The 27,669-nt window shown below is 43.6% G+C and overlaps 1 protein-coding gene across 7 annotated transcripts; it reads right to left on the minus strand.

Moving 5' to 3' along the window:
- Positions 1-654: 654 nt before the first annotated feature.
- On the minus strand, positions 655-27,236 carry LOC111248287 (uncharacterized). 7 transcript variants are annotated; one of them, XM_022800373.2, is made up of 12 exons: positions 26,467-27,236; positions 18,106-18,513; positions 17,482-17,781; positions 14,614-14,713; positions 13,505-13,595; positions 12,776-13,176; positions 12,311-12,521; positions 6,313-6,488; positions 5,850-5,990; positions 3,623-3,830; positions 2,898-3,139; positions 655-2,722 (listed from the first exon to the last, which is right to left on the minus strand). In XM_022800373.2, exons 1-12 carry the CDS (start codon positions 26,505-26,507, stop codon positions 2,591-2,593), a joined length of 2,451 nt encoding a protein of 816 aa, XP_022656108.1. In that variant the 5' UTR covers positions 26,508-27,236; the 3' UTR covers positions 655-2,590. The 7 variants fall into 7 exon arrangements, with proteins under 7 accessions (XP_022656108.1, XP_086839308.1, XP_022656109.1 ...); XM_086983182.1 differs by having other exon boundaries at positions 26,787-27,234; XM_022800374.2 differs by having other exon boundaries at positions 26,546-27,234.
- Between the last annotated feature and the right edge of the window lie 433 nt (positions 27,237-27,669).

Genomic DNA, 27,669 nt, shown 5'->3' on the forward strand with positions numbered 1-27,669 from the left:
TCCCAACACAAAACGAAATGTGTCTACGTCACGTTTCGACGACGTGTTTTGAAGTTTATTAGGCAAACGCTTCATCATTTCACTGTTGCTCGAAGATTCAGTTACAGCTGACTGAAAAATCATAATTTAGCATTTGCCAGACTGCAGTGCCTATAAGAAGCAATCTACCTTTAAAAACGCTTACTTTTGACCACTGCACGTTATCTTTGCACGAATAATTCCGCACACATGCAAGTAGTGTCTGACTGGGGCTGCATTGATTAGATAGGGGGCTCTACGCTGGAAGCGGTTAATGCGAAATTCCCTGAAGTAGCTAGTTCATCCAATTAAAAGAAGTTTGCATTCTTTCCTGCGGGTTTGTGAAACGCTAATTGAGCCGGATGTGCTATGAACTGCCAACGATTCAAGATACAAGCAAAAGTATAACATCTGTCTCGAGCGGGACTACAATAGGAAAACAAGTAAGGGCAGCCCCTCGATAAGGATTAGCTTCGTTGTGTAAATAGTAGTCCCGAAGCGTGTCCCAAGCTAAATTGAGAGTTTTCAAATAACAGTTGAATGAACTTCTCGATGCACGCTAGAGCGTCAATACGCGGCTGCTAGAACAGAAGCAGGATCATTTATACTGAGCTTGAAAAAAAATACGCCAAAGGATAGGGACACTGCGAATGAGTTCATCCATATTTTGTTTCGAAATTTATTTCTCACGCACATGCAACCGCAACTCCTGTCCGAAGTGGTAGGACATACGCACCCCTGTTCTGTTCGTTCACTCGATTTTATGCGGTTTCTTCATTGTTGTATTTGTGATTCTTGCTCTTGGCGAGTCTTTGGCACATGGCTGCTTGGCTATGGTTCGTACCGTCAGCTTCATTGAACTTTACATAGTATTCACACAAATATTTGTAACCATCTCTTTTGCAGTGTTAATAAGTATCTACTTATATATATATATATATATATTTTTAGTTAGTACGGCTCGAAACTTCATTTGCCTAACTAAACTAAAAAATCTGCACAATACCTATAGATTTGTTTATTTATGTTGTTTAGCTTAGCTGCATTATATCTTGCGATTTTTATGTATGGTATTTCAAGTTAATTGTTTTAATACTTCATAGCCCCTTTAGGTGGGGTCTAGAAGAGCCGAAGTTATTTACAATCGATAACCCTAATTGTATCAAATTATGTAATACTTATCATTAAATATAGTCCATTTTGAGCGAAATCAATCGGCTGGAATTTTGTACAAAGTGCAGCTAGACTCTATATAATAATGATAAGGCAAAATATAGAAATTGCATAGAATCTCATAAGTAAGAATATATACATGTGTGATTGCAGTACGTGTTATATAAATGGCTATAATTTGTACTTTTTTTTAGCATACTGGCCTTTGTAGTAGGCTTTCACTGGAATGCACCAAAGTACATTGCACGTTTCTAATGATCCGCTATGTTTATATTGTATATTCGTATGTTTATTTTATAATGCTACTGGAGCAAGGCAAACACAAACAATAGTTTACTTGGCTCGAAATGGACGTGCGTCTTTCACAAGGCGCACAAAAATATCGCCAAGATACTAGCAGTACACCTTTTCTATTTATTGCCTAAATTATAAAGGACCTCTGTTATCGCCTTATTTCAGAAGCAATAAAAGGACGATTTGTTAGGTACCATACGGTAGCTGATACGGTGGCCTGCGGAAATTCTGCACTTGTACTAATACCGCAACTAATATTCGTTCCTGCTATAGTCAGCGATTTTTTGAGCAAATTCGTTCATTAATTAAGAATATATTTTAATACAAACTACCGATATTATGCCATTGTATTTAATTAGAAGAGCAGGTTTGGTTGGATGTTCCAGCTAATATTTGCCAACGCGCACAGACGCTAGCAAAAAATAGGTTTTTGCTAGAGTGGATCGTTGCGTGCGCATAGAGGCGTCTTCTTTACATGTATAGCCAACATCAACAAGTCCACCTTTGTGGAACTCGTTCCACCTACCGTCAATGACCACCGCCCACATCGTAATAAGCTTCTCATGCTGCTTCTCTCACGCAAGTGTTTGGATATTTCAGTGAAGTGGAAGTCGAGTACCAAATGAGATGTTGGTGTTCAACATAATAACAATGTACCATAGCAGCCAACCTATCACATAATTATATTTATCGTATGTATAATTGACAACATTCATAGCAGATATGTTTCGCGCTACAAGGTCAATTGCGAGTCCGAATCTATAGCAGATGGTATCTACTAAGCGTGTCTTGAACGCTTAATTTAGCTTATAAGAATATACGTAGGCTATGAGTTATCTTGATAGACGTCTGCCGGCGATACGACTAGCTTTTTCCCCTGCGCGAACTAACTTCTCCGACAGTTCTTCGCACCAGGGAACAAGATTTTACTATGGTTCCGATATTTCATTGTCCTTAGCTAAGACACAGCAAATGGTTAGTTGATATGACATTCGGAGCGTGGACCGTTTTAGAATGTCGGATGGTAGATTCGTGTACGACGAACGTGCGAAACTTTCATATATACTACAAAATGGTTAAAATAACGATGAACGTTTGAGAAAGATTACGATTGCAGAGTGGGTGCATGACCTGTTGCGCTGCGATCAGTCTCATCCGCTGTTTGTGAGCCGATAAGAAAGCTTCCCGGAGAGACGCCCCTCGGAGCCGAGGAGCCGCCCAAGGGGCTTCCAAACATCTGTGTGGGGATAGACAATAGTAGCTCAATATTTTAGTATCACTTCGCGCATAGCTTTCGATAGGAGCTGCTTGCCTATGATTTCCACGCTCATGACAACACAAAGTTACAATTCTACTATCTAGTGGTAGCTAGCTTTTCTGTTGTACTCTATGCTTCCTGATTTCATACTTACACCAAGTGAGGTAAGCGTTGACATGACGTTCATGTTTGGTTGCATTGCTTGTCGAGCGACTCCAGCGGTTACGCTCATACCCATTGTGACCGGTTGGGAGGTGCCGCCGCCTAAATAGGAAACGGTCTGAGCCGATATCGGAAGAGCTTGCGAAGAAGAGGGGAACGCCATCTGGCCTAACCCCTGTACTCCTGACACTAAAGACATCTTTGATCCGGGCACCATCAATGAATTCACGTCCGCTGTTAGGCAAGTAGACGCACAAGCATAATTAGGAAATTAATCAAATGTTTATCAGACGAACGTCTCTTCAGAGTCGAAACGCAAACTGCCAGACCGCTTTTCCATCCTTACAAAACTTAATTTTTTGAGAATCCTGAGGCATTAACAGTTTATCATAGCGATACAACAGTCATCTGCCGGATGGCCTATTCCATGTGATGGCTTTATTTGTCGTGATAATGTCATATTTTCTTCACTTCCGTGCTGTGGCAACTACCAGTAAACCCGAGCGTTTCTGCCGCTATCACGAGGGCTAAGGTGTCGTCAAAAAAAAATCGCATTTATACCGGTACTAACGTGTTGTCACTACGCTATGTAGTATTATATATTCTAATATTTCTAGTTTTAGTCCACAGACAAACTAGGAGGAATGATCAATACTTTCGCCGGATGTAGAAAGAGCTGGATATTCGTAAATATTAAAAAAAAAAATGTTGACTCACCGACAGTCAGCGTTGTAGTACCATCTCTAAGCGCCGGGACAGAAAGGGCACCGTCGTGGCCTGGTACGCCTTTGGGATTCTGTTGGACGGGAAGGCCCGGATGTGCTGGATGTACCTGTGATTGACCATGACCCTGATTCGGAGAACATTTCGGCTTGCGTTTACGGGTCTGGATCGTGTCCTTTTTCATTGTTAGTGGACGGGGAACCTAGTGAATAAAATAAAGCAAAGAAGCTGGGGTTAGTCACTATTATGATTGTGTACAGTCGTAAAGTCAAATTTATAATTCCTGTCCAGAAACATCATGGAAGTTGTTGTTTATTCAGTCTAAGTGTGTTCATTGAACGGCGTCAGGGTAGCGCCCCTTCTCTGTTATATTGGCCACTTTGTGGTTGCCAAGTCAATTAGTACTATGTCGCTAACCACCACAATGGAACTCCCTCTTAAAACCTCAAACTAACCGGCTGAAAAAAACAACATATCAGTAGAGGACTACGGTTTCACGCTTCCACAGCTCCGGCCCCCTAAGAGCTGATCGTTTAATTCGATGGTGTTTTTCTCGCGCTTTACCTATTTGCTACTGCGTTCTCTTTCCATCGTCGATGCAGCTCTAGAAAAAGCAGCAGGAAAGCAGGCCGCACTAATCCATTTTAGGACCAGGCTTAGTCCACCCAGACGCTACTCTGCTCACTCATGAAGCCTGTCACCCGCTGCGCTCTTACCTCTCACCTGCCTCTCTTCGCGGCTTCGAGTGTGAGACCGCAGGTTTTCCACCCCGCTTATTGAAATCTTTCATTGCTTTTGTTGTTGTTGTTGTGTTTATGACTGAATACCACGCTTCTCACTAACGATACGTGACAAATGAATGTGAGTTTCATTACACATGAGAAACACGCGCTTTGAGATAGGCACTAAGAGGCTAAAAGCAAGCGTAAACGAAGATATCACAAGTTGGAAAAACGTCCAACTCTCCGACCGACAGATCTGCCTAATCTACTGAGATTTAGGCTAAGGTGGAGCAGTCTGCTTTTGTGTGCGTCAAGCAGAAGCCCAGTGAACAAAGTAAATGGAACCTGTTAGTGCATATCATCGGAGTGAACAATTTAGAACGAAGGTGCTATTTGGGTATGAGTGGGACTCCGTCAACGAAAACACGACCATTTAATTACCTCCATTGCTTACTGGTTTTTCAAATGAAAAGACAATCTCTCCGACAGAAGTTAAGCAACTGTTATCTTTCATGTCAACACCTAAATCTATAGCTTCTGTCTTCCCAAAAGGACTCGTCTACATGCTCTCTCCGTTATCACTACACTAAGGCTATCTCGTACAAAATTTAACAGAACGATCATCTGCAGTGCGGGTGGCACACTTAGTGGTTCTTTGAACACTAGCGACTGACTAGAGAAAAAGCGAAACGAGGAACGCTATTAAATTCCGCGTAAAAACGTAAATGACTGTATTCGAAGAACGTTCCGTTGTCTGTTGAGTTAGCTCAAGCTTCTGAGCTCTGTCTGTCACCACGTTATTCGTCTGGTGGAAAAATAAATTAATTAATTAATTTCATAGGAAACACGTTGCGCATCAAATAGCGTTCGCCTAACTTCCCTCTTAAATATTTCCACTGTGAAAGATACAAAACGTTGCTCCCGCGAGAGCAAACTCTGCCCATACGATAAATAGGCATTTGCTGGTCACAAATAATTGTTGCTATACATCGCTAATTTTAATAATAATCATAAACTAGAGATCTCTCGTATCGTCTGGAGGTACTGAAACGTCTAACGTCGATACATGCAGTCTTCTCCAATACTGTAGATACCTGTACCATGTGTGCTCATTTTTTTCCTATGCTTTGTAGACAGCTTTTTCGATCTAATGTGCGTTTTAATATCATAATGCATAACAACAATCGTAGTCGCCCCGCAATAGAGGGCAAATACCAAGCCACTGGTATCTTATCATTTATTATTATTTACAGTGGCAAAGAGAGTGACTCTGTCTAATTTCCTCGGCTATTTTTAGCGGTTTCTCTCCGATCACATCTAAGCGCTAAAGCATGTGAGAAACACCAATTGGTTAGAGAGAGATGTTATTTTTGTAGGTAAGCGAGAAAACTATGATCATTAACAAAAACGGGAACAACAAGACTGCATTGTCTGGGCTGTGCGATGAGAGATTAGTGCACACACCTCAATCATCAACGAGAGAAGCAGACTTCACTCACCCCATGCAAACGGAAGTAGAGGCCACATGCGTTGCAGACGGGTTCGCCAACGTTATTCCGACGCCATAACGATGTGTTTGTTGTTGAACAGTTTGAGCAAGTTAAACCCTGACGACGACTCGCTGATTGGAGAGAAGGTGACTGCATTTGATAGGACATAGGTTCCGACCGTAATCACCGTAAAGATCCGAGATCACACCGAATCACATCAAAGCCAATGTCACATCAACATGAAATCAAAGTAGAAATCATCTACAGTCGTAATAATTACACGATGCCAAAGAGAAGACTTTTACAAAATACAAATATTGTGTTCTTCTAAAGAGCTTTGATATGCAACATTGGTTCGCTTGAAAGGGTGTCGGGAACGTTTCAAGTAGTTATGGGTGGAAATATCACTGATATATATGAGCTGACCTTGTTTCTAATCTCAAATAGACTACGAGTTAAACTAGATCCTAACCAAACGTCGTGGTGTTTTAACGATTGGTCTATGTGCTCCGTTCATTTTGTTGTAGAGACCGCAAGCGTTGCAGAGGTAATGTCCTGTTCCGTCTCGTCTCCAGAGAGGCGTAGAGATCGCTCCGCAGTTGACGCACTCCCGACCTTCGCCATGATACACTTCCACCTCCATTCCCGCTGCACATGGTAAACACGGTAAAATACATTATTGCATTGTTAATTATATAAATTACTTTTTTTTCTATTCTTAGTCTACATAAGTCTCTAAATTGCAAACGCTTAATCCGCAGAAGGCTCAAAATTGTAACTAAATTTTCTAAACTTCCAACTTTGCATAAGAAAAGGTCACTCGTAGAATGCTGGAGATAAACAGCATCGAATATAAAACAAATATATCATGATAGCTTTCTACCTCGTTGTAGCGTAATAGCGCTCGAGAAGAGCGTCATTATTCATTATCCGTATCTACCGCCTTAAACGGGATTTTTAAAAGGATTTTCTAGAGTTGATCTTGCTGAAGCTTATTTGGCTGGTGAAGAATTAAGAAGCAATTAATAAAACTGTTGTAGCATCACATGGATATCATCAAATGTCGCAAAACAATTCGCTGACTTTTCTAGCATATTCAGAATCTTTACTTATTAATTAGAACCTAAAGATATAAGTTCTTTCAATTAGACGCAAAGCCGATCCAAGGAAAACTAAAGGTTTCACTAACTTCGCCAATGAGCCTTCGTATTACAGTAAAACTATGAAAAACGAATACAATTGGTAATAATAAAAAACATGAGGTTCATTAACGAATAGTTATTGGTAGTTATCTTAAAATTAACACCTGTTAAAAAATAATGCAGATCAAAATTTGTGACGCAATTCTACTAGCATGATAAAGTCATACCAAAACCGTTAGTAAATTACTAAGTCCGTAGGTCTGAACAGCACGTTACGTGCTATAGATTTCTAGGTCTCACACGGCGCATCGTATAGATTCTAAACTTAACACTATCTTACCAACCAGCACTAAACACTATTACTCGCTAAGCTTTTTTCAAGGCTCAGACTCCCACAACCCGAAATCAACTACTCAACACCTAGCTAGACCTGATCGAAAAGAATGACTCGGTTTTCGTGTCAAAAGTAAGTCCATCATTTTGTCATTGCCGTCATCTCAGCCAGAACCTTTCCCCAGTCCACGCCAAAAAACCTTAACCAGCTCGAGGTCGCGAATCATCCATAACAGGTTGCAGTAAGTCTAGCCCTTTACTCCCACCATTTTTGCCAGACTAACTAAGCTAGTTATACTATCTGGCTGTCAGTCGCTGCGTATTCCTGACACGCTCGATCATAATTTTGTAGCAGAAGCTCTTCGGAGCACGAAACAGTGTCACATCTCAAGTGGAATAAGTCTACTGTGACATTTCTGCACTGATACCCGCCATTGCTTGCTACGTCTATGTATGCCCTTCAATTCGGTTTTCTGCACTGCGCCTGTAGATAACATCAGAAAAGTAGCAAACAGCTGCTTTAATGCGTTTGGATAACAAATGCGTAATCGGAGACAGCCAGTCGTAATAACATTGCGTGATACACTAAGTGTACAACTATTACTATATATCCCCTACGCGCCTATAGCAAAGATGAGTATCTGGTACCGAAAGATTGTTTTTTATATCCCTTGCCTACTTGTTTTTCTATTCCTTCTGAGCCACAGCTGTAATGATGATGGCGATGATATTCGTTTTGCTCTTGACACTCGTTATTTCCTTCGTTTTGGTTTGTCTCTTTAAGTTGTGATGATTCATGTGAGAACGGATCACCTCCGCGCCCTGTCAAACCCCCAGATCATGCTTCCATCTTTGATAGATAGATAGGTAGGTAAATATAAAAAAGGCCGAAGCTAAATGACTGAGTGAGTGGTTAAGTAGTATCGTTGCTCGCGAAGAAGAGACACGCCAAACTGCCTTCCACCTCCCTCCCTTCCTCCCTGTTTAGGCTCTGTAGATGCTGGAACAGCAGTCCTGTTTCGGCCGTATCCAACAAACGCAAAGCGGCGTTGTCTCTCGAAAAGAAGAAGAAGCAGAGGATAGCGATAACGACAAGATGAAACAGGCGTGCCAATGAATGTCAACCATAGAATCCAAGAGAAATAAGGCCGTAAACGGACTGCCGAGAGATGTAGCAGGTCGGAGAAGATTATGAAATAATCATCCGTTTTGTCGCTCCTGCTCCTTGTGTTATGTTACTGTCTTACGTCTGTGTCAAATCACTCAAAGCAAATAAACCATACCGGCGGTCGAGAAAGGATAAACCTATCATAAACCCTCCTTACATATATATAGTGCTGCTTGTTTTTCTTCATAGCTTTGGATATTTCTTTCTAGCCGGATGCATGCCTACGCAGAGGTGAGCTTATGTACGCACAAAGCCATTGGGAAATCTATTCATATCTGACGGGTGACCGAAACTGTTACAGAAAAGGGAGCATGACCGAGCTGTTCGTTGGCCTGTTGATGTGACAATACATGTCATTGCGTGCTGTACATATCGGCCATATGTCGCATGTCCGTGTAGAGCAAATGGACAGACAACAACAAAGTATGGCCGATCGCAGATTCCCTGTCAACTTGGATAACAAAACGTCAAGTAATTTAGTGTTAAATTGTTGGCTAAGTTATTCCTAGGCGCTTTTCGTTTTCCCTTCAAGTTTTCAATTAACTAAGTTCTCTGCTTCGCTAAAGGTTCCCTTTCCGCTGTTCAGCACAGTGGTTGTTATCGTCGATTTGCTCAGACAGAAAATTTTTCACTTCAGTTCAGACTCCAAAATGGTGTTCGGATAATAAAAAAAAAATGAATATGAATGATAGCAACATTTTCGTCAACAACACTTCTAATTCAACTTAGTCGAAGTTAGGAAGCTGTCGAACTTACTCGCTACAGCTCTTTAGCCAGGATAGCTTTGGACACCTTTGAAGGCTTGTTAGCTGTTTTTCATCGTGAACGGAACCTGTATCTGAAATTTCTTCCTTAAATGGTTCGGATCTGCAAGGAAGCCTTGGTCGCAAATTTACTTTGTTTTCGCCAAACGTAGCCATCTTTTCGAGTTGAGATCAAGGTAAAGCGCTGTGATCCCAACAAAGTTGTGGCAGCAGACTTTACGATGTTCAATCATTAGCAAAGGAAAATCTAAGGAAATCAACGAATAAGTGACATAACTCAGTTGAGAGCTCAAAAAAAACTAACAGTTAACCAACAACTTGTAATAAGAACGCGAAATCTCGTATTTATCACTACTAAATGGACACGAAATGCTCGCTGAATGGGGCAGTTATCGACGTCATTCGATAGAACCAAGCAAAGATCAAATCAAGCATTCAAATTGTTATCCGCTCGATCAGCATTGGCATAGAACTGAGTATAAGACTTTTACTGTATAATAGACCCGGCTCTAATATGCCCCTCTTAAAGAGGCTAGAGATAAGGTTCAACTCAGTTCGGCTTTCATACGTCATGTTTGAGCTCCTCTCGATTAAGAAGGACATGACAGGAGAAGGAAGTGACGTTTAATCCTTTCAGGTCGACAAGACAAACGGATGCTGACGCAAGACACGATCTGTTAGTAAAGATAGCTAGTCATTGATTGCCTTTCAACCTTTTATCCACTCGTAAGTAGCTCAGAATCAATCATATCTACGGAAGGATCGAGACTAGATCTTCGAAGCCTAAAGCATTCAGTCCTAAAGCCAATTGTTAAACAATACCCAGCTGGGTAGGCACTTCTGCGAGATGGCAATGAACGATCCAGCATAGACTTTCGCACCCATCAAAACGTCCTGAAAACTATCAAATAGCCCCCTCACATTCGTCCTTCCTCTGCTGGGCAAGCAGCTCAGTGTGCGGTTGAATCGGCTCGATCGTCGATCGCTGATTCTGTTTGTTAGCCTACTCTCCTATACGGATCATGCCTTGATAAGCACGGTACACAGTCGGCAGTGGAGGAAGGCGACAACAATGAGGGACCGACAGAGATAGTCTGCGTTCATTATACAAATGTGTTGAAGAGGTATATTGAAATTGGCGATTGGTCCCATCTGTGTTGATTTGACAATCGGTAGAAAACGAAAAAGTACGTAGAAAGGAACGTAGATCGGAAGGTCGTTGCGTTCGTATACCAATCCCAGCCATCGGACCGAAAAGTCCTTCCGTTCAATAAGGTCTGTGTTTGTGAAGGTTCCTTCGCAGTGATTTTTGCTCTATCTCCACCACTCCATGCACTTCTTCCTCGTTCTGCCTTTTCAGGTGCGCTACGAGGACAATGTTTAGGCAATTTGTCGCCTGAAGTTGATCTCGATCTGGAGACACTGGCGACGGAACTTTAAAAGCGGTCTCAAAAAGGGACAACATTTAACTACGGAAAAAAACAGCAGCGTCATAAATCTATTTGCATATCGAAAACCTATAGCGTAAGCCAAGCGTGCCATTAAAAGCGGTAAACTATCGTTCCCCCGCGAGTGGTTGCCGGTGGTGAAAATATGCCAGCAAGCCATATAACTCAACGCTTATTTGCAACGCATTTAAGAAAACCCATCGCCTCTAAACTATGAATGAAGTAGACTTCGAAGCTAAAAGAGGCCCTTACGTATTTTTCGAACATGCAATTTTCATAATCTACTAATCTTTAATCTAAATCTTTCTAAACCCTAAATATAGAATACTTTAGGTTGGATAGAAAATTACCCAGTTTTAAAAGATTCGTGTAGAATCATTTAGTTCAGTATTAGCTTATAAAGAGCCTTGTTGGACACACGCCATTTTTACTTCAAGGCCCAAACGAAGATCGTGCGTCTTTTGCTTGGCCTCGATCAGGTGCAATAAATGTGTCGTTTGTATTTCGAATAATATTATAGTACAAGTACGTTGGCTTTTTCAATAATCAGTACCTTAAATTAGCAAATTCTCTCTCATCTATTGAAGCTACAAGAGACGTAACCAGTGCAAACGTTTCACTAGCAGTGTTTTGAGCATAAAAAATCCTAGCTATGTGTAGAAATATTAAGAAGGAACGTCATCGGATGACGATGTCGGGTACCGCCGATTAGATCGGTTAGCAGTCGAATCCAACATAGGCCAACACTTAGCAAACATAGGATACCTTAACAGTTTACCACCTTCATGATTTGCATTGTACAGTCAGTGGCGTATTAACAATCTTGCGGGGCGCCCGTCAGTCCGCACGTAGTACTAGCCCTACAAGTATACTCTATATATACTGTTTCAACCCAGTAGAGCATCAAGCAAGAGCAATTCGAACAAAGCTATACGACACGCTGTAAATCCCCCGGCGGCCGCGCAGGCTCCTGACAACAGCGAAGGAGGCCGGCTCATCGACGATACAGTGGTTTAAGGTAGTTAGCGTTACGCGATATTTAAAGCAGAGACCCTGCCGATTCCGTCGGACACTGTGTACTATTATTATTACAAGTTGCTCATGCGCCCTCTGCGACAGGAGGAACCGTCAGCTCAGTTTGTTACGTACAAATTATTGCGCTCAAACATAGCATATAGTGGTATTAGTCGATTTTTTAACAACAGTACAACCTATCCTGATAGGCCGTTTTAACGCAGCTTCACAGTGCAGAAGCAGTGTCGTATGATACCATTGGATTTGGATATCCGACAGCGCTCTTCAGCAGCGGGTACTTAAAAACAAACGGAGATAACTTCGCATTTTTCTGACTTTCATTGCTGATAAAGCTATGTATTATGCCATTTATCGAGCCTTGCTGTTATAAGCACGGGATAGCCACAGACCGGAACAGAAGTTAATAATTATGGTCAGAACTTAGCTGAGTTTGCCCGTATCTCCGATTATCGTTAAGTAATCCATAATTAAACGGCTGGAACAAGTTCAGCCTCGCACAAACGAAATCGACGATATTAAACGATGGTCAAACGCCTAACAATATCATATACAATTACAACTTTAAATGCTAAATACTCACGTCGGGAAGGTATTCCAGTCGCCGAACCGTAAGGGAACGAGGCGGACTCTAATGGGTTGTGATCTACCGGAAACGTAGGAGACGAGTAAACCGCTCGTTGCGGTGTGACGTAAGCTAGAGATTCGGGCGTTGATACTGCGGGCGTCCAGAACGAGCCTTGTGGAGTCGATGGGGACGATGGCGTCGACGCTGCGTCTGATGAAAATGACGTCTGCCGGAAACACAAACATGATTTTAGAAAAATCACCCAGCGACTAGCACTATCGAACTTGTCTGTCCTCTGTCAATTTTTCCCTACCTGTCCCAAAAAAATAGGCGATAGTATACACTACACTGGAGCATAGTCACATTGGCTACTATGAAACTTACTCTGAAGTCAACAGAAACACGAATTTTGACGCTTATATTAACCATAGAAAATGCCATAGCAGTAGATGACTAGTTTAACAGCGTCTTCGAACTGACCTGCTGATGATACATTTTGCATGGAGTCGAGACGGCATACTGAGGGCTGGCAACTGGGCTGTACACCGAGCCCGTGGAAGTTTGTTGTTGCTGCTGCTGCTGCTGTTGTTGGACCTGCTGCTGCTGCTGCTGCTGCTGCTGTTGTTGTTGCTGCTGCTGCTGCTGCTGCTGCTGCTGCTGTTGCTGCTGAGTATCCTGTTGTCCACCTTGATTAGGCACAGTTCGCTGCGCCTGCACAGAGGCGGCCGAATACTGTCCTACGCTGGAGGGATCATTAGCTTCTGTTGAGTTAAGCTGCTCAGGACGATTAAAGCTTGTTGCCTGATGATGTACAATCGTAGAGGGCTGACCCCCACTGCTGTTGCTAGTGGGATACCGCAACACCGTAGTCTCTAGACTCCCTGTATACAAAAAAAGAATATGAAACAAATCCAATGAATAAGTCGGCAGGTAGACTGAGCATGAAATAATGTTCGAACACGACACAGAAAAAGTTCCAAAAGTGACAGAATTGTTGGCCAAGTTAACCGATGAAATGAGCAAAAAGATGAGATTAATAATCCACAATTGGCTTAAGCAGCTTATAGCGCTTTTGACTTTTATATCGACTGTTATTGCTATAAATGGCCATTATAAATATAACTCATAGGTTGCTTCTGCAGGCATAACTCGCAGGATATCTGGGCTGTTTGCATATCGAATGATAAAAAAAAAGCAGCTCATCCTTACCCATGTGCGGCGAATTCATTGAAAGGTCTTCGCCGAGCGTGTAGGCAGTCATGTAAGGATCCGTATTTGGGTCTTGTGTCGTGTAAGCGTCCTGCGAAAAACCACGGAAGTTAGCCCATCGGCTTGGTACCGTCAATGGAGGGCTAAGCTTGACCCTTAGTTCAAGATTACATTATTCCCACATTAACTCTTCGCTACTGATAAAAATCCAACAAAGCATCTAGGGTAACTGGGATAGGAACTAGACCATTTGTAGGACGCAAGCAATCTTTATAGGCTATCTGTTTAGTAGGGCTGGTAGAAAAATGACAAACACTCAAGGTCAGAAGTCATGTTATGATATTTGGCGCGGTTGTCCAATCCCTGAACAGTTCGTCAGTAAAATACGTCAGCCAATCAGCTAAGCATAAATGAAAATGAAACAATATATGATCTAGTTATTATTGGCTTTCTGACAAACAAAAAAAAACAAAAAGACAAAAGGTAGTTTTGCCAATGCGCTTGTCACATGATGGACTGAGTGAGCGATCTCCGTCGAATACTTACCCTTTATGAACCGATCAGTGGCATAAAATGTTCGACCATTATGAATTGCTTTGAAACCATAGTCCGATCATTTCGCTTTCCCTTTAATTCTCTCTCTTTCGCTTCCTGCATAAGCATGTAGTAAGTGTACCTATATCGTTCGTTCTTAGCGGCCGGCGAGTCTCGCTCGAATTAAGACTTCGTACCCGTACCTCGCCCTGATCCGCCAAGGATCTATACGTTCTCTAGGCCGCCACGTGTTCATGTGACAATGATTAAACTATTTTACTGCGGAACAACGATCGGCTATTTGAGTTCGTATTACTATACCAAAACTACTATTGCTCTATGCGCCCGTTAGTTTCTGTACAGATGTGGCTACACTGTTAAAAAAAAAAACCGGGTAAATTTTATAAGATAGGGCGGCAATGTTTGTGCCAAATAATTCTTAAATACGTTTTTTCTAAATGTCCTTCGACCAGTTACCCCACTCCACAATGACATACTATATAGTAGATTTATAGCCGTTGCAAACGAGATCGAATGTACACAACTACAACAAGAATATATGTAATTATACATACTGGAACGGTGTAGTTTTGATTATTGAAGTCGTTTGTGATCTGGGAGCTGAGGTCGTTGTGGAGACTGCCTTGGCTTAGCGGCTCAATTTTCGGTGACCGTCTGAAACGTGAAAACAAACGTATTAGGCATAATTTGGAATATCTCCTATGATACATTTATCTATCTCATAGTCTACGCGTCGGATCAGTGAATGAACCCAAAGCGAAACGGTAGCTGTTTGTATACAGCCGTGTATCTGTGTGTGAATTTGTATACATAGTAAAAAGTTGGCCATTTTACTGTGTAAGCCATGCTAGGGTACGTATTACGTTTGATGCATAGTCAAACGTTGCTCTTCAGATACTAGAGATAGATAAACGCGTTCTATAAGTTGAAACACTTCTGGAGCCCTTGAATTCGGGAACGGAACTACAATCCGCCAAAGTAATACGTAGCAAGTTCATTTTGTAGATGACATAGTGTCGGCGGTACACAATAACTGGTGTCGTTCAGCTTTATTTGGAACAATAACAGGCTCAAGTGTATAACATAGAAAGGTAGTTAATAGAACGCTTTTTAGGCAAAGAGGCCATTTTGAAAGCTCCACTGGCCTGTGCGTTGGCGCACACCCCCTCCGTCCCCCCCGTCCCCTCCGTCCCCCCCAATGAGTGAACAGAACTGCAAAGGTCCTTGACGAAATCGAGCACAAGCGAACGCTACGATTTAGCGTCACTGCACAAATCACAACCGACTGCAGAGTTGTTCGATTAGAAAATGAACGGGATAGACAAGTTAACTCTTGAGTTTTGGCCATATTACTCAGCCTTGCCTTGTTAATGATTACCTAGGCCAGTTGCTGCAATGGCGATGGTAGTTGTAAGAATGGCAACTCAGCAATGTAACTGCCGCAGCGAGTCCCTGCTGGACTGCCGTGTGCCTGTTAGCCCCTGACATAAATGAACGGTAGCTTCTAGTAAGCGAATGTCACCTAATTGCTATTGGGTACATGCACAAGTCGATGCGAGGCGGGTCGTCTAACCGTCTTGTGGTCGGATTCCGTATTGACGTATGTGGGTGGTTCACGATGTCTATTGATGCATAATACTAGAGAGGTTCCTGTGTGTGCGTGTGTGTACACGATTGATTCTGGCGTGCATACGCTCACTAGCGGCAGCAGTCGGCTGTGTGCATGAATGTGCGCGCTTGGGGTGGCTGTGCTTCTTGTCATTAATGCGAGCGTGAATCCACAAGGATCTACTTCGAAAGGATTCGAAGGAGCTGCTCTAGGCAGACGGATCAAGCGACCCGCTGCGTAGTTACAGAACTCCTGCCTTGTTCGATGACGCCGGTCGGTTGCCACTGTCGCTACGGCGGCCACTGGTCGAGAGCGGAGGGTGGTACGGGGGTGGCTGTGTGATTGGGGACGTTCAACTAAGAAGTTGAACGTTGCACAGATGTCTCTTATCTATCCGGCGTTCGTCTCATTTCTCTCGGATCCTACTGCCTCTATCCATCCATGTGACGTTTCTTTTCTCCGCTATTGGCCTCGGAGAAATTCCACGGCAGCGCAGAGAGCGACGGCCGCGGCGGCGACGCCGACGACGACGACGACGACGATGGCGACAAGAAAGACAGGCAACGCGAAATCGAGAGAGAGGGAGCAAAGGGAAGCCGCGGCGCTAAGACGTTGATACCAGTTAACAACTAAGCATTCCGCCCGATGCCCAGGCGATCATACCAACAGAACGACAGAAATGCTGCTACTGCTGCAGCAGCAGCAGCGACGACGACTACCACAAACGACTACCACAACATAGAACATAAACCCTATGAAATATTCGCACAATAATCGAACATCATACTTTGTATGGTCAAATAAATAGCGCGAGATTATCGGCAATGGTAGCACCCACCAGTAAATCCAGAGCGTACGAGGCTTGGAAGAATGAAGAGTGTTGTTGGTTACCAAAATGCCGCGATTAAACAACGGTTCATTGGCGTCTTGTGGCGGGGAGAGAGCCTCAACTTTCAACAACTTTAGACGACTAATCAACAACCGATTGTATGGCGCATTTCTCGAGTGTGGCGTGTAGCACATTTTAAGGAATCAGTCCTTGCGTCAACGAAGAAATCAGCAACGCAACGATTACGTCTTGGTACGAAACAGCACATGACAAACACATTGTGTCATTCTTACTTTTTCAAGTTAAGATAGTTTCATGTGTGGCAGAGTATGTGTGTTGTATAATACTATGTAGACTCAATGGAATCGAATGGGCGCCAATAATGGTGATCGTCGCTGCTATGAAGCCAAACCCAATTTACTAGCTCTTCTGTCTTTTTTTATGGGTGTTTGCTAATCTTCCATCAACATACATATACTAAACGAGGCTATGACGTCGAACTATGACGATTGCTACATGTGTCTTTGGCTTGCCGTTAAGTTCAATCATTGTTGTCACATTAGGAACGGCGTTCTATCAATAGAACAATCAGAGATAAATTTGCAGAATAGGAAATAATAGTAATACATATACTTTTACAAGCACTTCGTTCTGGTTACGTAGAATGAAAATAAGACGTTTTGCAAAGCTTCATGTGAATTAAATAGTAAATTAACTAACTTTGTTGGGTTGCCCTAGCGCTTCCTGGTTACATTGAGTTAACCTTTGAATCGTAGTGGCGTAGTCTATATGCGTAATTATTTTTTTTATTAGCGACGGCAGTTATTACGACTACACTCGCGACACTATGTTCATAGCACCCCTATTCCATTAAGTTTTCACATATGACGTCCACACATGTGCGTGAGTGACACAATACATTAACAATCTATGTTCATAGACGCATATATCGCCGAGATCATGCAGCGTTTAAAAATGACTAACCTGAGATCTTCGGTGACGCCGTGATTGTCTGAGGTTTGCTGCGATGCCTGTTGTTGACCGTTACGTGAGTAGTCTTGCGGCGTGGGCGTGCCCTGGGCCGTGTGACCACCTTGGCCTGTGTGATGCGTAGGTGTATGACTGTTATGGGTCGCGTGACCCAGATGAAGTGCGGTGGGATCAGGAGATGAGGAAGCGGACGCTGTTCTGTGGGAATGATTGTGGCCCAACGCCAGCGGGAGTTGAAGCGGCAGCGGTAGAAGAGGCTGTGTCAACTGGGGTGAACTCATTGGGGAGTGGTCACTGTAACATCAGAAATACAATGAAATTAACAGAAATGAAACAACATTAACAACATAACAATTAGACATGTTGAAAACAACATCTGTCTTTTGAGACGTATTAGTGTGTATCCAACGAACGATTAATCTGTCCTATATAGTGGTGATAAGGACATATGCGCCAACTGTCCTCAGACGCTTTACTTCATTCGAAGACGTATTGTGATCGCGTGCCCCATCAGCCATACATGTGCTCGCTCAATAAACTTATTAAATATATAACTGTTATTATAACGTTTTAATAAGTACCAGCTTTTCTTCATATTTGTTTGTTCCTGGTACCCACCTATGCATATCCTCTTCGTTGTTGCTATTACTGTTATTATTTAGACTGTGACTGTTGTTCGCGTTCAAGTTATTACTGCTTGTAGACATTGAGACTCCTCCGACACCGAGGCTTTCGTCCTTAATCCAGTCAGGACTATCGACTCGCTCAGGCTCAGCGGGATACGCAGCTAACAGTTTCCTCATGGCTTCGTCTTCGTTTGTCACAAAGGTAACGGCTGCGATTGCCTGTCGTCGATCGGAATGAAGCGTGCTTGGAGTTGATATCAAACGTGTGTGTGACTGATACACTGAACTGTACGATACTACCCCTGACGTTGCTGCACCAGCCGGTGCCGCTGTTGTTAAATTCACCCCCGACACGGGAGACGTAAAAGCACCGAATGGCCAACGGATAGACTCTACGCTCCTGTAAACGTTAAGGATATTAGTAATTTAAAATTAGCATAAATACTAGAACTGACCCCCCAACAAATTAAAAAGGTTATACAATCTTGGTGGGTGAAATTGCAAGCGACTACTGCTTTGGACGTAAACAAAGAGATCGAACAAAATAAAGATTTGTTACCTAATTGTCAAAGCAATCCCCGGCTAGAAGCTTCATCAAAAACAAGTAACAAATTTCAGCGCATTGGCACAGCACCCAGAAATGAGCATGTGTGATGAACGTCAATTTGCCAAACCTATATATCTGTATCTAATATATGCTAACAAGCAACACATCCGTATGTTTTAGCATCGTGTTTTTTTCCTCTTGAATGAGAGTCACTAGTGATCTTCTCTATAGCGGAAGTCCTTGAGGCTGATGAGCGACGTAAGGGCGAGATCTCGCCGGAAATCAATCCCGCTGTGGAAGCGATGTTAGCTTTACTTCACTCAGCCTAGCCGGCAGCAGTAAATTCGAAATTGCCTGATGTTTGCATAGTGTCATAATCAGCGCGTATCAAATACTACTATAATAAGTTCATTGTTTCCGTGATGGTGAAGCAGATACGTTCTGCCCACGATGTGGAAGGACATAGCGATGGCTGCAGTGGCAGCCCACGGAGGATTGATTTCGGGCGTAAACACAGTTGGGCTCTTTAAAAGTTACAAATGCTAAAGTCAACGAATAGGGTAATCTCTACGCTACCTCGTCCCCCAACTGTATTGAATTCCTTTCCATATATTTGATCGAATAATTGATACCCAGCGCTATCGAAGTCTATCGTGAGAGAAGACAGCCTCGGAAGTAATATCGGGACGTTTAAAAGGAAATGAAAGTTAAAGTGTTCGAATGAGATGCCGGTGTTCAACAAGGTGAGAGCTGCATAAAAAGTGATCATTAGTTGGCAGTATTTTTTTTTCACTATAAAATCCTGTCGATGGAATCAAATCAAATGCAATTCCTAAACATATATCAAGTATAGGTCGCGTGTGTTTCAACTCGCTTCTTCTAGATCTTACTGTAATCCCAAATCTTTACATTGTTACAAACGTTATTGAATCAACCATAAACGTTCTTTTTCGTTGACCCCCTTACTGGTGCGACCTCCCTATTTGTCTGTTTGCCTTTTACATATGCGCTTAGACACTGGCCTTTAAGTTACATAGCTGCAAGTTCTCGATAGTTACTAGCTATGCTGGAGCAATAGTGTGTTCTATGAGCCCCACGCGTCCGGTTCAAGCTGGTTATGTTTTACTGACAAATCAAGCAATCAACTATGAAAAGTACGCACGACCCGCTGAAGAGCCAAGCATGAATAGCAATAATCGCCACTCATCGTTTTTGTCACCCATCCCCCGCCGCGATGTCGGATATCCTTAAGTAAGTGCGGGTCCAAATAGAACCAGCCGACACCGGTATAATTCGATTTCTATGCCGACCGGTGAGCGAAATGAACCGGCAGGCCAAGCAACTTAGCTGCCGGACGGCAGAGCTACAGCGAACTCGAGAAGACGGCGCCAGATAGGTTCATCGTTAGCGTATCGAGCTTCTTATGTTTTCCTTCCTCTTTCTAGAGAAATAGGTCTACTGCGACATCGTACCCACAGTACCGTATTGACCCGTTGAACGGTGAGTTAGTTGTTTAAGCGGATCGTGTTTGCTACAACGACATTTTGCCCAAGTAATCGCTGGGTGTCGTCTGTCGGTTCGTCACTCGCCTGTTTGTTTGGCCGTCTGCCGCCAGGCCAATCTGGTTGCTTTTAGTCTCTTTGTCACTTCTCTATTTTCCATGTTAAAATGCTGGAACGAGGAACGTAACGCTCTGGTTTACTATTACGGCAGCGAATGCCGGATGACGTAGGAAGGACAGACTCTCAGTTGGCTGATGGAGTCACTTTTGCTGCCATTTATATCCACATATAATGCGTACCCCCTTTATATACTGCAAGCGACAATGGCAGATCTCACTTTTGGCGTCGGTCAGGGCGGCAGCCTTCCATGTATATACCGCGCCAAAAAGACGGATACAGATAGCGACTGTTTCATGTGATAGCAATTGTACTTTTGTTTCCGCAATGGTTGCACAAATGTGTGTGTCGAGCCAGAAGACTACAGCCATAACAGCGGACAAAGCGTTTACAGCATTATACATAACTCGTTCCCTAGTACGTTACTTTATCCATTAGACGAAGCTGCTGTTCGTATGAGCGCGGCCCAACATTCATCGAATCCAGGGTACAGCAATCACTTCTTTTTTGGCACCTTCAGTTATCCTCTCTACGTAAATAAGTCTTCAAATCACACTGTCTCAAGTAGAGCATCAATGACTTGTTTCCGACTAGGAGTCGAACCGAGACAGGGGGGGAGGTCTTACAGGATTTAATTGCAGGGCTTTCTTCAACACGTTTATGAAACAACATGGCAAACAAGCAAGCTGCTAATGACTTTAATAACATTAATTGCTGGTTATCAATTTGTGGTAGTGATTTTTTGCTAATGTTGAAAGTAAAATTAGTTTGCCATCACGCTCGTTAGTTATGGCTGGCATTGCAACGCACCGTAAGACATGCGCGTTAGCCGCCGTTTAGCCTCGTAACTACTTGAAAGACCGAGCGAAGACGGGTAAAGACACGAACTTAGACCAGAGGAAGGGGGGTCAAGGGAGTAACCGAGGCAATACTGAATGTGATGACATATTCTCGCCTTCCCGTAAACATCTACCGGCAGGGAATAATTTTGCGGTGGTGTCAACCTTTGGGATTTGCCTCTTTGTCTGTACCAAATCGTTCTGAACAGAGTTACATATGCCAGTGGACACCGTCCGCTGCAATAAGGCTTCCACATGTCGCCTTTCTACTGTCACTAGAAGTCGAAACTCCATGCACGCAAGCGGACCATTGCAATTGCCATTTTTTTTTTCTTTATCTTGCAACTCTAAACAATCCAACAGGGAATGCAGCGAATCTAGCTAGGCAAAAAGCCGTTGTAAGCGGTAATCAACCATTCGAAGGATTCGACATTCGAGGAGATAAAGCAAAGACGAGCAGACCCTTTGCGAGTTTATCCGGTCACTTACTACTCTATACATCAAACCCTAGTCGACGCGAACCAGACAAGTAACGGTAGCAAAAAGCCACTCGTCGTTCCCTAGACAAAAGAACAAACTTTTAGATTAGCGCGCCAACTCCATTCGCACCCGAGTTCACCTCATTATTGCTATTATTATATATTATCCAAGTAACGTTTAGCACTCCTTCAAGCTTCTTGCTTGTTCTTTACTTTAATCGTCTTGGACAGTTTTCCTCCCTCTGTAGGCAAACTGTTTTTTCTACAACATCGCGTCCACGAGGCACAAAATAGGACCTGACCTATCTGGACGATGGTTACCTGCTGATAGGTGACACAACATGCTACCGTATAGAACAGCCGATATCGGCAGCCAAAGATCGTATCGGCGCAAGTTCAATATTTACTACAGCGCGCCAAAGCAATAACAATAACAGACAATAGATAAATAGAAGCAACGGCATCAGTAAGTAGAAATGGCTTAAATTTTAGCCGAAGTCTTTGTACAGTGAGTTGAGTTTCGTAAGGGAATGATAACGGCATTGGTGTAAATAAACTACACCATTGACTAAGAAAATCTCAACTGATCAATGGGCAATCGACCCTGATGCCTTCAGCGCATCCACGAAAAAGCCGAGCATGAAAAATATCTGTTCCGAGGGTACGGACTAAAAATGTATCTTGGCGAGAGTACGAAAATCAGTTTGCTTATAGTTAGCCCATCGTAGTTCTATGTGGCGTGTAAATTTTTCCTGCCAAAACATTGATGCGTGTTCTTTTCCACCAACCTACCGTTGTACAGGTCGAGGCTAAAGGTAGGTAAAAAGACACAGGGCAACAGCTGTATACAACCTGCACTCAATCGGTCGGTCGGTCGAGTAACTGATGTTGACACATGGTAACTAGCGCTGTTCTGACGTCGGATCATCAAACTATGGCACCTTTTATTTACACTAAGACCCTGTCATGTATTTTATTTATTATTTTTTAAGCCTGCTTATATTTTTACTATCAATTTAATTATTCCCAATATCCCTGGTACTAAGGCAACGCTGACCGGTTTTGAGGCGTAACAATGGTTTGAAAAACGAGCCGCTACTTTCGCGTCAGTAAAACGCTTAGGGGCATTGCAATAACTCTCCTGCATAAAGCCAAATGGGCATTCAATTGGCATCAGCCAGTGAGTGCTAGCGAAACGATGAGTGTGTTAGGAATGGTGGATATGGAGTAGCTAATGTAGCTCTCGTTTCCAGGCTTCTTCAACGTTCCTCGTTCGTCATGGCTCGTCGAAAGTCGTCAGTTTGAATGCTGGTCCTACTGCCGCTTGTGTAAGCTAGGTTTCTCTGCCTGTATGTAGGAGCGTTTGTCTGTGCCTGTGCCTATGTACGTTGAACAGCAATAGAAATATAGCCGCAGTAACAGGCTTAATCGCGGCTCCGTAAAGTCGGCAGAGTTGTTCCGTGTCCCTCCGTGTTACAGTTGCTTGAACAACGGTCGAAGACACGCACATAACGTTAGAGAATAGGCAATGTAGAACAGCTAAATGATCGTACAACCTCTGCCGCGGCAACGCCACAACTGTTAGCCTTACTGTGTGCTACCAGCTTTATTCTCGACAGGCAAAAACAGACCCTCTCGAAAAAAGTCGTCGTTCTTACAAGGACTGTCGGAGTGAGCATTTAGCCACTGCAACGGTCCCGAATAATCGGTCACTTTAGCCATCGAGTCTTGCAGAGTGGTCACCTTGTCCTGTGATCACGCAACGAATCTTATACACGCATGAGTCCACACACTGCCACATCCAGGGCGCTAGTAGAATACTAGTTTTAGTGAAGCTCTCAACACTGCCTTATTAGTACTGTTACTATTATTACTTCTCCCTGTACTACGATCGGAGTAATGGTTCTTAGTAGCGAAAAATTATGTATGTATATATATATATATATGAAACTTTTTAGGTTTGTCTCAACTGCGATTATACTACTGCCAACGTATAAAACTTGTTCGACGTCGCTAACGTCGAATGTATTGACTGCCTCCTGCAGTGGGCTTCTGACGATAAATTACTGGGCGCTTGTTGCAAATTGACAGGTCAGACCAGATCGAATTATTTTTGGGCTCCTGCTAACAAGGCCTCTACAAATAAAGGAAAGCGTTCGTGACAAACGCTTATATGGATCTAGTTCGAAGCAAAAACCCAAATTTAGATAGATTAAAAAAAAAAGAGGCCGTTAACCAATTATGCCGGCAGCAGAATTAACCCCTCAACCTTTTCACATGAACCGAAAAATTCTACGTCGTCTACTCGACCCATCGCCAATCTGCACCTTCTGAACAGCGTTGTTTTAGACTGGAAGGCAGGAAATATTGATGTTAAGTTGCCTGACATTCCGCATCCCCCAAGAACAGTAGGGCCAATGTGCCACCGAGCATTGTCGGAAATTGCAGGATAAAAATATTGGGAAACATGTAACAGCGAGAATGGATTCAGAGACTAATCAAAATAACCTAACAGATGTTGCATGGTAAAATTCAATCCGGCAACTACATTTCTTGTGATGTCTCATACGTTCGAACCATATGGAGTATCATAACCGTCATGCTGGAAGCGCACTCAATACGTCACTGTCTTCCACGGCCGTTGGACATCATATACGGAATGATCATGCTTTAAAAAATATTCTGTGGGGCACGCCTGTCATTGCGAGAAGTCTGTTTAGCTATAACGAGACGTACTAGTTTAAAGCAAATTAGGTAACTGGTCACGAACCCTGTTCAGTCTTTGTGCAGCGGATCGTCTATCTAACACGACCTTGATTCGCCCTTGAAATAACATACAGTCATGGCAAATATATAGGAATACATAGGGGCTTTTTATAAAGTAAGCACGCGATTTTTGAGCCTTTGGCAGGATTATTAAGGTTATTTGGAAGTGGATTTCCTGCATGGCTGACGACTGCCAAACCTCGCCTAGCTCGTTTTTATGTACGACAATGGAATTCAATATATACAAAGCACAGCTAGCTGGGTGTAGGGGGGCTAACTAAATGGTGGGTCTGAAGCTATGGTATTGCCAGACGTAAAAGTCGATACATTTGTCAGCTGGACTCTGACCGCCCCATAGATGAGTATGGCCAATATGATTTTCCAATAAATCCTAGATTAATATGAAGTGCGGACTCTTCTCATCTAGCAGCCCAACAAAACAAGTTGGCTTTGGGGTGCTGTGAGGAACTTGTGATGATGATGATGTCCTCAGTTCATACCACCTCGTCCAGATTGTCCATTGCGCAACAAGCTAGAGGCAACGTCTAGCACGTGGACGGTTCCCTATTTATTATCCATCGTTTCATTACGAAAAGATGATTGACACTTTAAGCCCATAATATCCACGCTACATGCAGTATCGCTGTATGTAAACATCCAGACATAGGAGAACAACAAATCGTTGCAGATGTATTTACGTGAACTGAGCATCGAGTACACGGTACTGCTTTGAAAAAACTATATGTAGTACCTCTGTTGATTGACAACGACAGACGTTGAAGATGCAAATGGTGAGTTCTTTAAGTACTCCATTAATTAGCAAACATATTGAGCTGTTAGCAACGAGTAAGCAACGAACGTATACGCGCGAATAAAGTACATCCCTCTTCACGTGCCTAGTATGCGCTAGAGTGATGGCGTGCTCTAGCTGACGCGAGACCATTTATATATCGCTATTCTATCAGCTGTAGTAGCAGGAGTGGCATATTTTCGTAGCGTACGTCTCAGCTTGTATTGCGTTGTATAATAGAGGCTCATTTCATTGTCGAAGTTGCGCGGTGTCGAGCATAAGTTGCAGAAGGAACCGAAAAAACTCCGTCCTAATGATTAAGCTATCAGGTTATTGGGAACGCTGTTCCTTGTATAGCAAAAAGCCAATGAATAGAGTTGAGCCTAGGTTTTTCAAGGTAGCCTAGCACATTGCACTTTCACCTTGATTTGGCAGCTGAACTTCGTTCTCGTTGTTGTAAATTGTAGAGCGTTGTTCCCTAGACTACTTTGAGCTGCAGCGGCGTATCAATACGCGATTACGCCGCGTTCCAAAGCCTTTATCTATCACCAGACCAAAGGCTATGATCATTTGGTGAATTAGAAGGCACAACTTACTCACAAAAGAGAATCTACTTGCGGACAGCATACCGCCGAGAGATTCCACAACATATGGATAGCATAACAAACAAACACAACTGTCACCTTAAATCTTAATAAGTTTTTACAGATCGCCTCTGTTCATAAAGTTCCACCATTCAAAATCACTTAAGGATGACACACACTAACTGCTTTTGGGCATCACTTAAGGAAGTTCACCGTAATAGGCACGCACTTATGGCATCCTCATTCATTGCTACGGATAAATCCTCTTTAGTTTTTGCCGTGAAATCCTGGCTTTGACTGGCAGAAGTCACAGTGAGGTTGCGGCAGATGATAGATAAACGTGATTCTTTTAAGCGTATATATTCTACGTATGTATGCATGTGGTGGTTCTGAAACGACAGTGACCGGCAGTTTACCTCTAACAAAGGTAGATAATTGATAAATATATAGACTAACTGATAGACGGAAGTAGATAGGAGCAAGGCTCAGTAAGTGAGGTGCAAATTGTGCTCGCGTATATATGTACGCGCACATATGCTGACAGATATGTACACAGGCAGGTATGTTGATAGGTATCTAGACTAAATTACAACCACTGGCTTGTGGTGATCATTACGACTATCGGCAGTGGTCGGTAAACATGAATGGGGGAAGGCGGTTGTGGTGATGGGAATGAACGCAAGGGGTGGTGGTGTGGGGGCGGGGGGGAGCGGTTAAAGCGATGCCTACAGCAGAATACCGGCGGCACCAATGGAGCCTGGAGGAGGCATATCGGGTCACAGTTCGTCGTGGACGTAATAATACTAACACATTACATAACGTCAGGGATGTGTGCAAAGAGTCGCGCCCGCCTGTCGTGACGCTTAGCAGCAATAGTTGTTGTTGCACGACAAGCTACAACGTTAGGCGTTAGGCAGGCGGCGTAGCGCTGCTGCAGGAGCTCGAGGGTCCAGAGACGGAGGTGTACGGATAAGATAGCGGCAAGCGGTAGTGGTAGTAGTAGAAGTAAGCGATGTCCTCCTCGGTGGTATCTGCGATTAACGACTTACGGCTACAAATGGACGATAGCGCTGATGGACGACGACAGGCTGGCGGCCTGCCCGCTGCCTCTTGCACGTTCAACTGCACCGGTCCACTCATTTCTTATTGCTATCTATCACTGCGGCGGCCGCTGCTGCTGCTGGTAGTAGCAACCAGCGGCTGGTGCCTATGGCCGTCGTCGCAACAGTTGTCGCCACTGTCGCCTTAACAGTGGGCAGACGGCAGGGAGGCACGGAGACAGGCCACAGGAGCAACGGGCGCTGTTTTGCCGCCGCTGGCGTTACCAGTGATGATGATGCTGGCACTCGCCAGTGCGGATGGCGTGCTTAATGCCTCTGCTGTTATAGTAGCTGCCGCTGTAACTGGCTTTGCTTGACAACAGCGGGGAAACGCAAAGGAAGATACAACTAGCTCCAAAAGCGCCGGCCAGCAATCCGCAACGACAACCACGACGACGCCGAGGACAAACGTCGACAGGACGCGACAGGATAGCGGCGACAGCAGAAAGAACCGAACAGAAGGGGAGAGATGAATGGCAACCAGCTCGCTACCTCCCTACCCACCAGCCGCGCGCAGTCACAGCTCACCACTCACCACCTTTCCCCCACCCCCGAGTGCCGACACGGTCTCCATCACCGTCGCCGTCATAATCATCACCACGTCGTTGCCACTGTCGTCAAAAGCAGCCTACCGCGCTCTCGATTCGTATCCTCCGCCGGCGTCGCCGACGAAAGCAGCAGTTTCTCCTTCGTGGCGCTACGGCGGATAGGCGGCAGCGGCAGCCAAACACATTGTGTGGTTATAGAGATTACGTTATGAAACGCTACGTTATGACGCTGTTTCACTGCTAATGTTCGCGCGCTTTAGACGAATCGTTCTCCCGTTTAACAA

This window comes from Varroa destructor, unplaced genomic scaffold, assembly GCF_002443255.2.
Source record: "Varroa destructor unplaced genomic scaffold, Vdes_3.0 BEIS01000003.1, whole genome shotgun sequence".
Classification (NCBI taxonomy): domain Eukaryota; kingdom Metazoa; phylum Arthropoda; class Arachnida; order Mesostigmata; family Varroidae; genus Varroa; species Varroa destructor.

What these genes read in the sequence shown, in the direction of transcription:
- LOC111248287 (XM_086983179.1), bottom strand. Translation starts at nt 25,176, where the DNA reads ATGGAGTACTTAAAGAACTCACCATTTGCATCTTCAACGTCTGTCGTT. An exon ending in GGCGTCACCGAAGATCTCAG is followed by an intron (nt 14,714 to 17,481) that starts GTTAGTCATTTT and finishes TTCACGTTTCAG; the next exon opens with ACGGTCACCGAAAATTGAGC. An exon ending in AATGAATTCGCCGCACATGG is followed by an intron (nt 13,177 to 13,504) that starts GTAAGGATGAGC and finishes TTTTGTATACAG; the next exon opens with GGAGTCTAGAGACTACGGTG.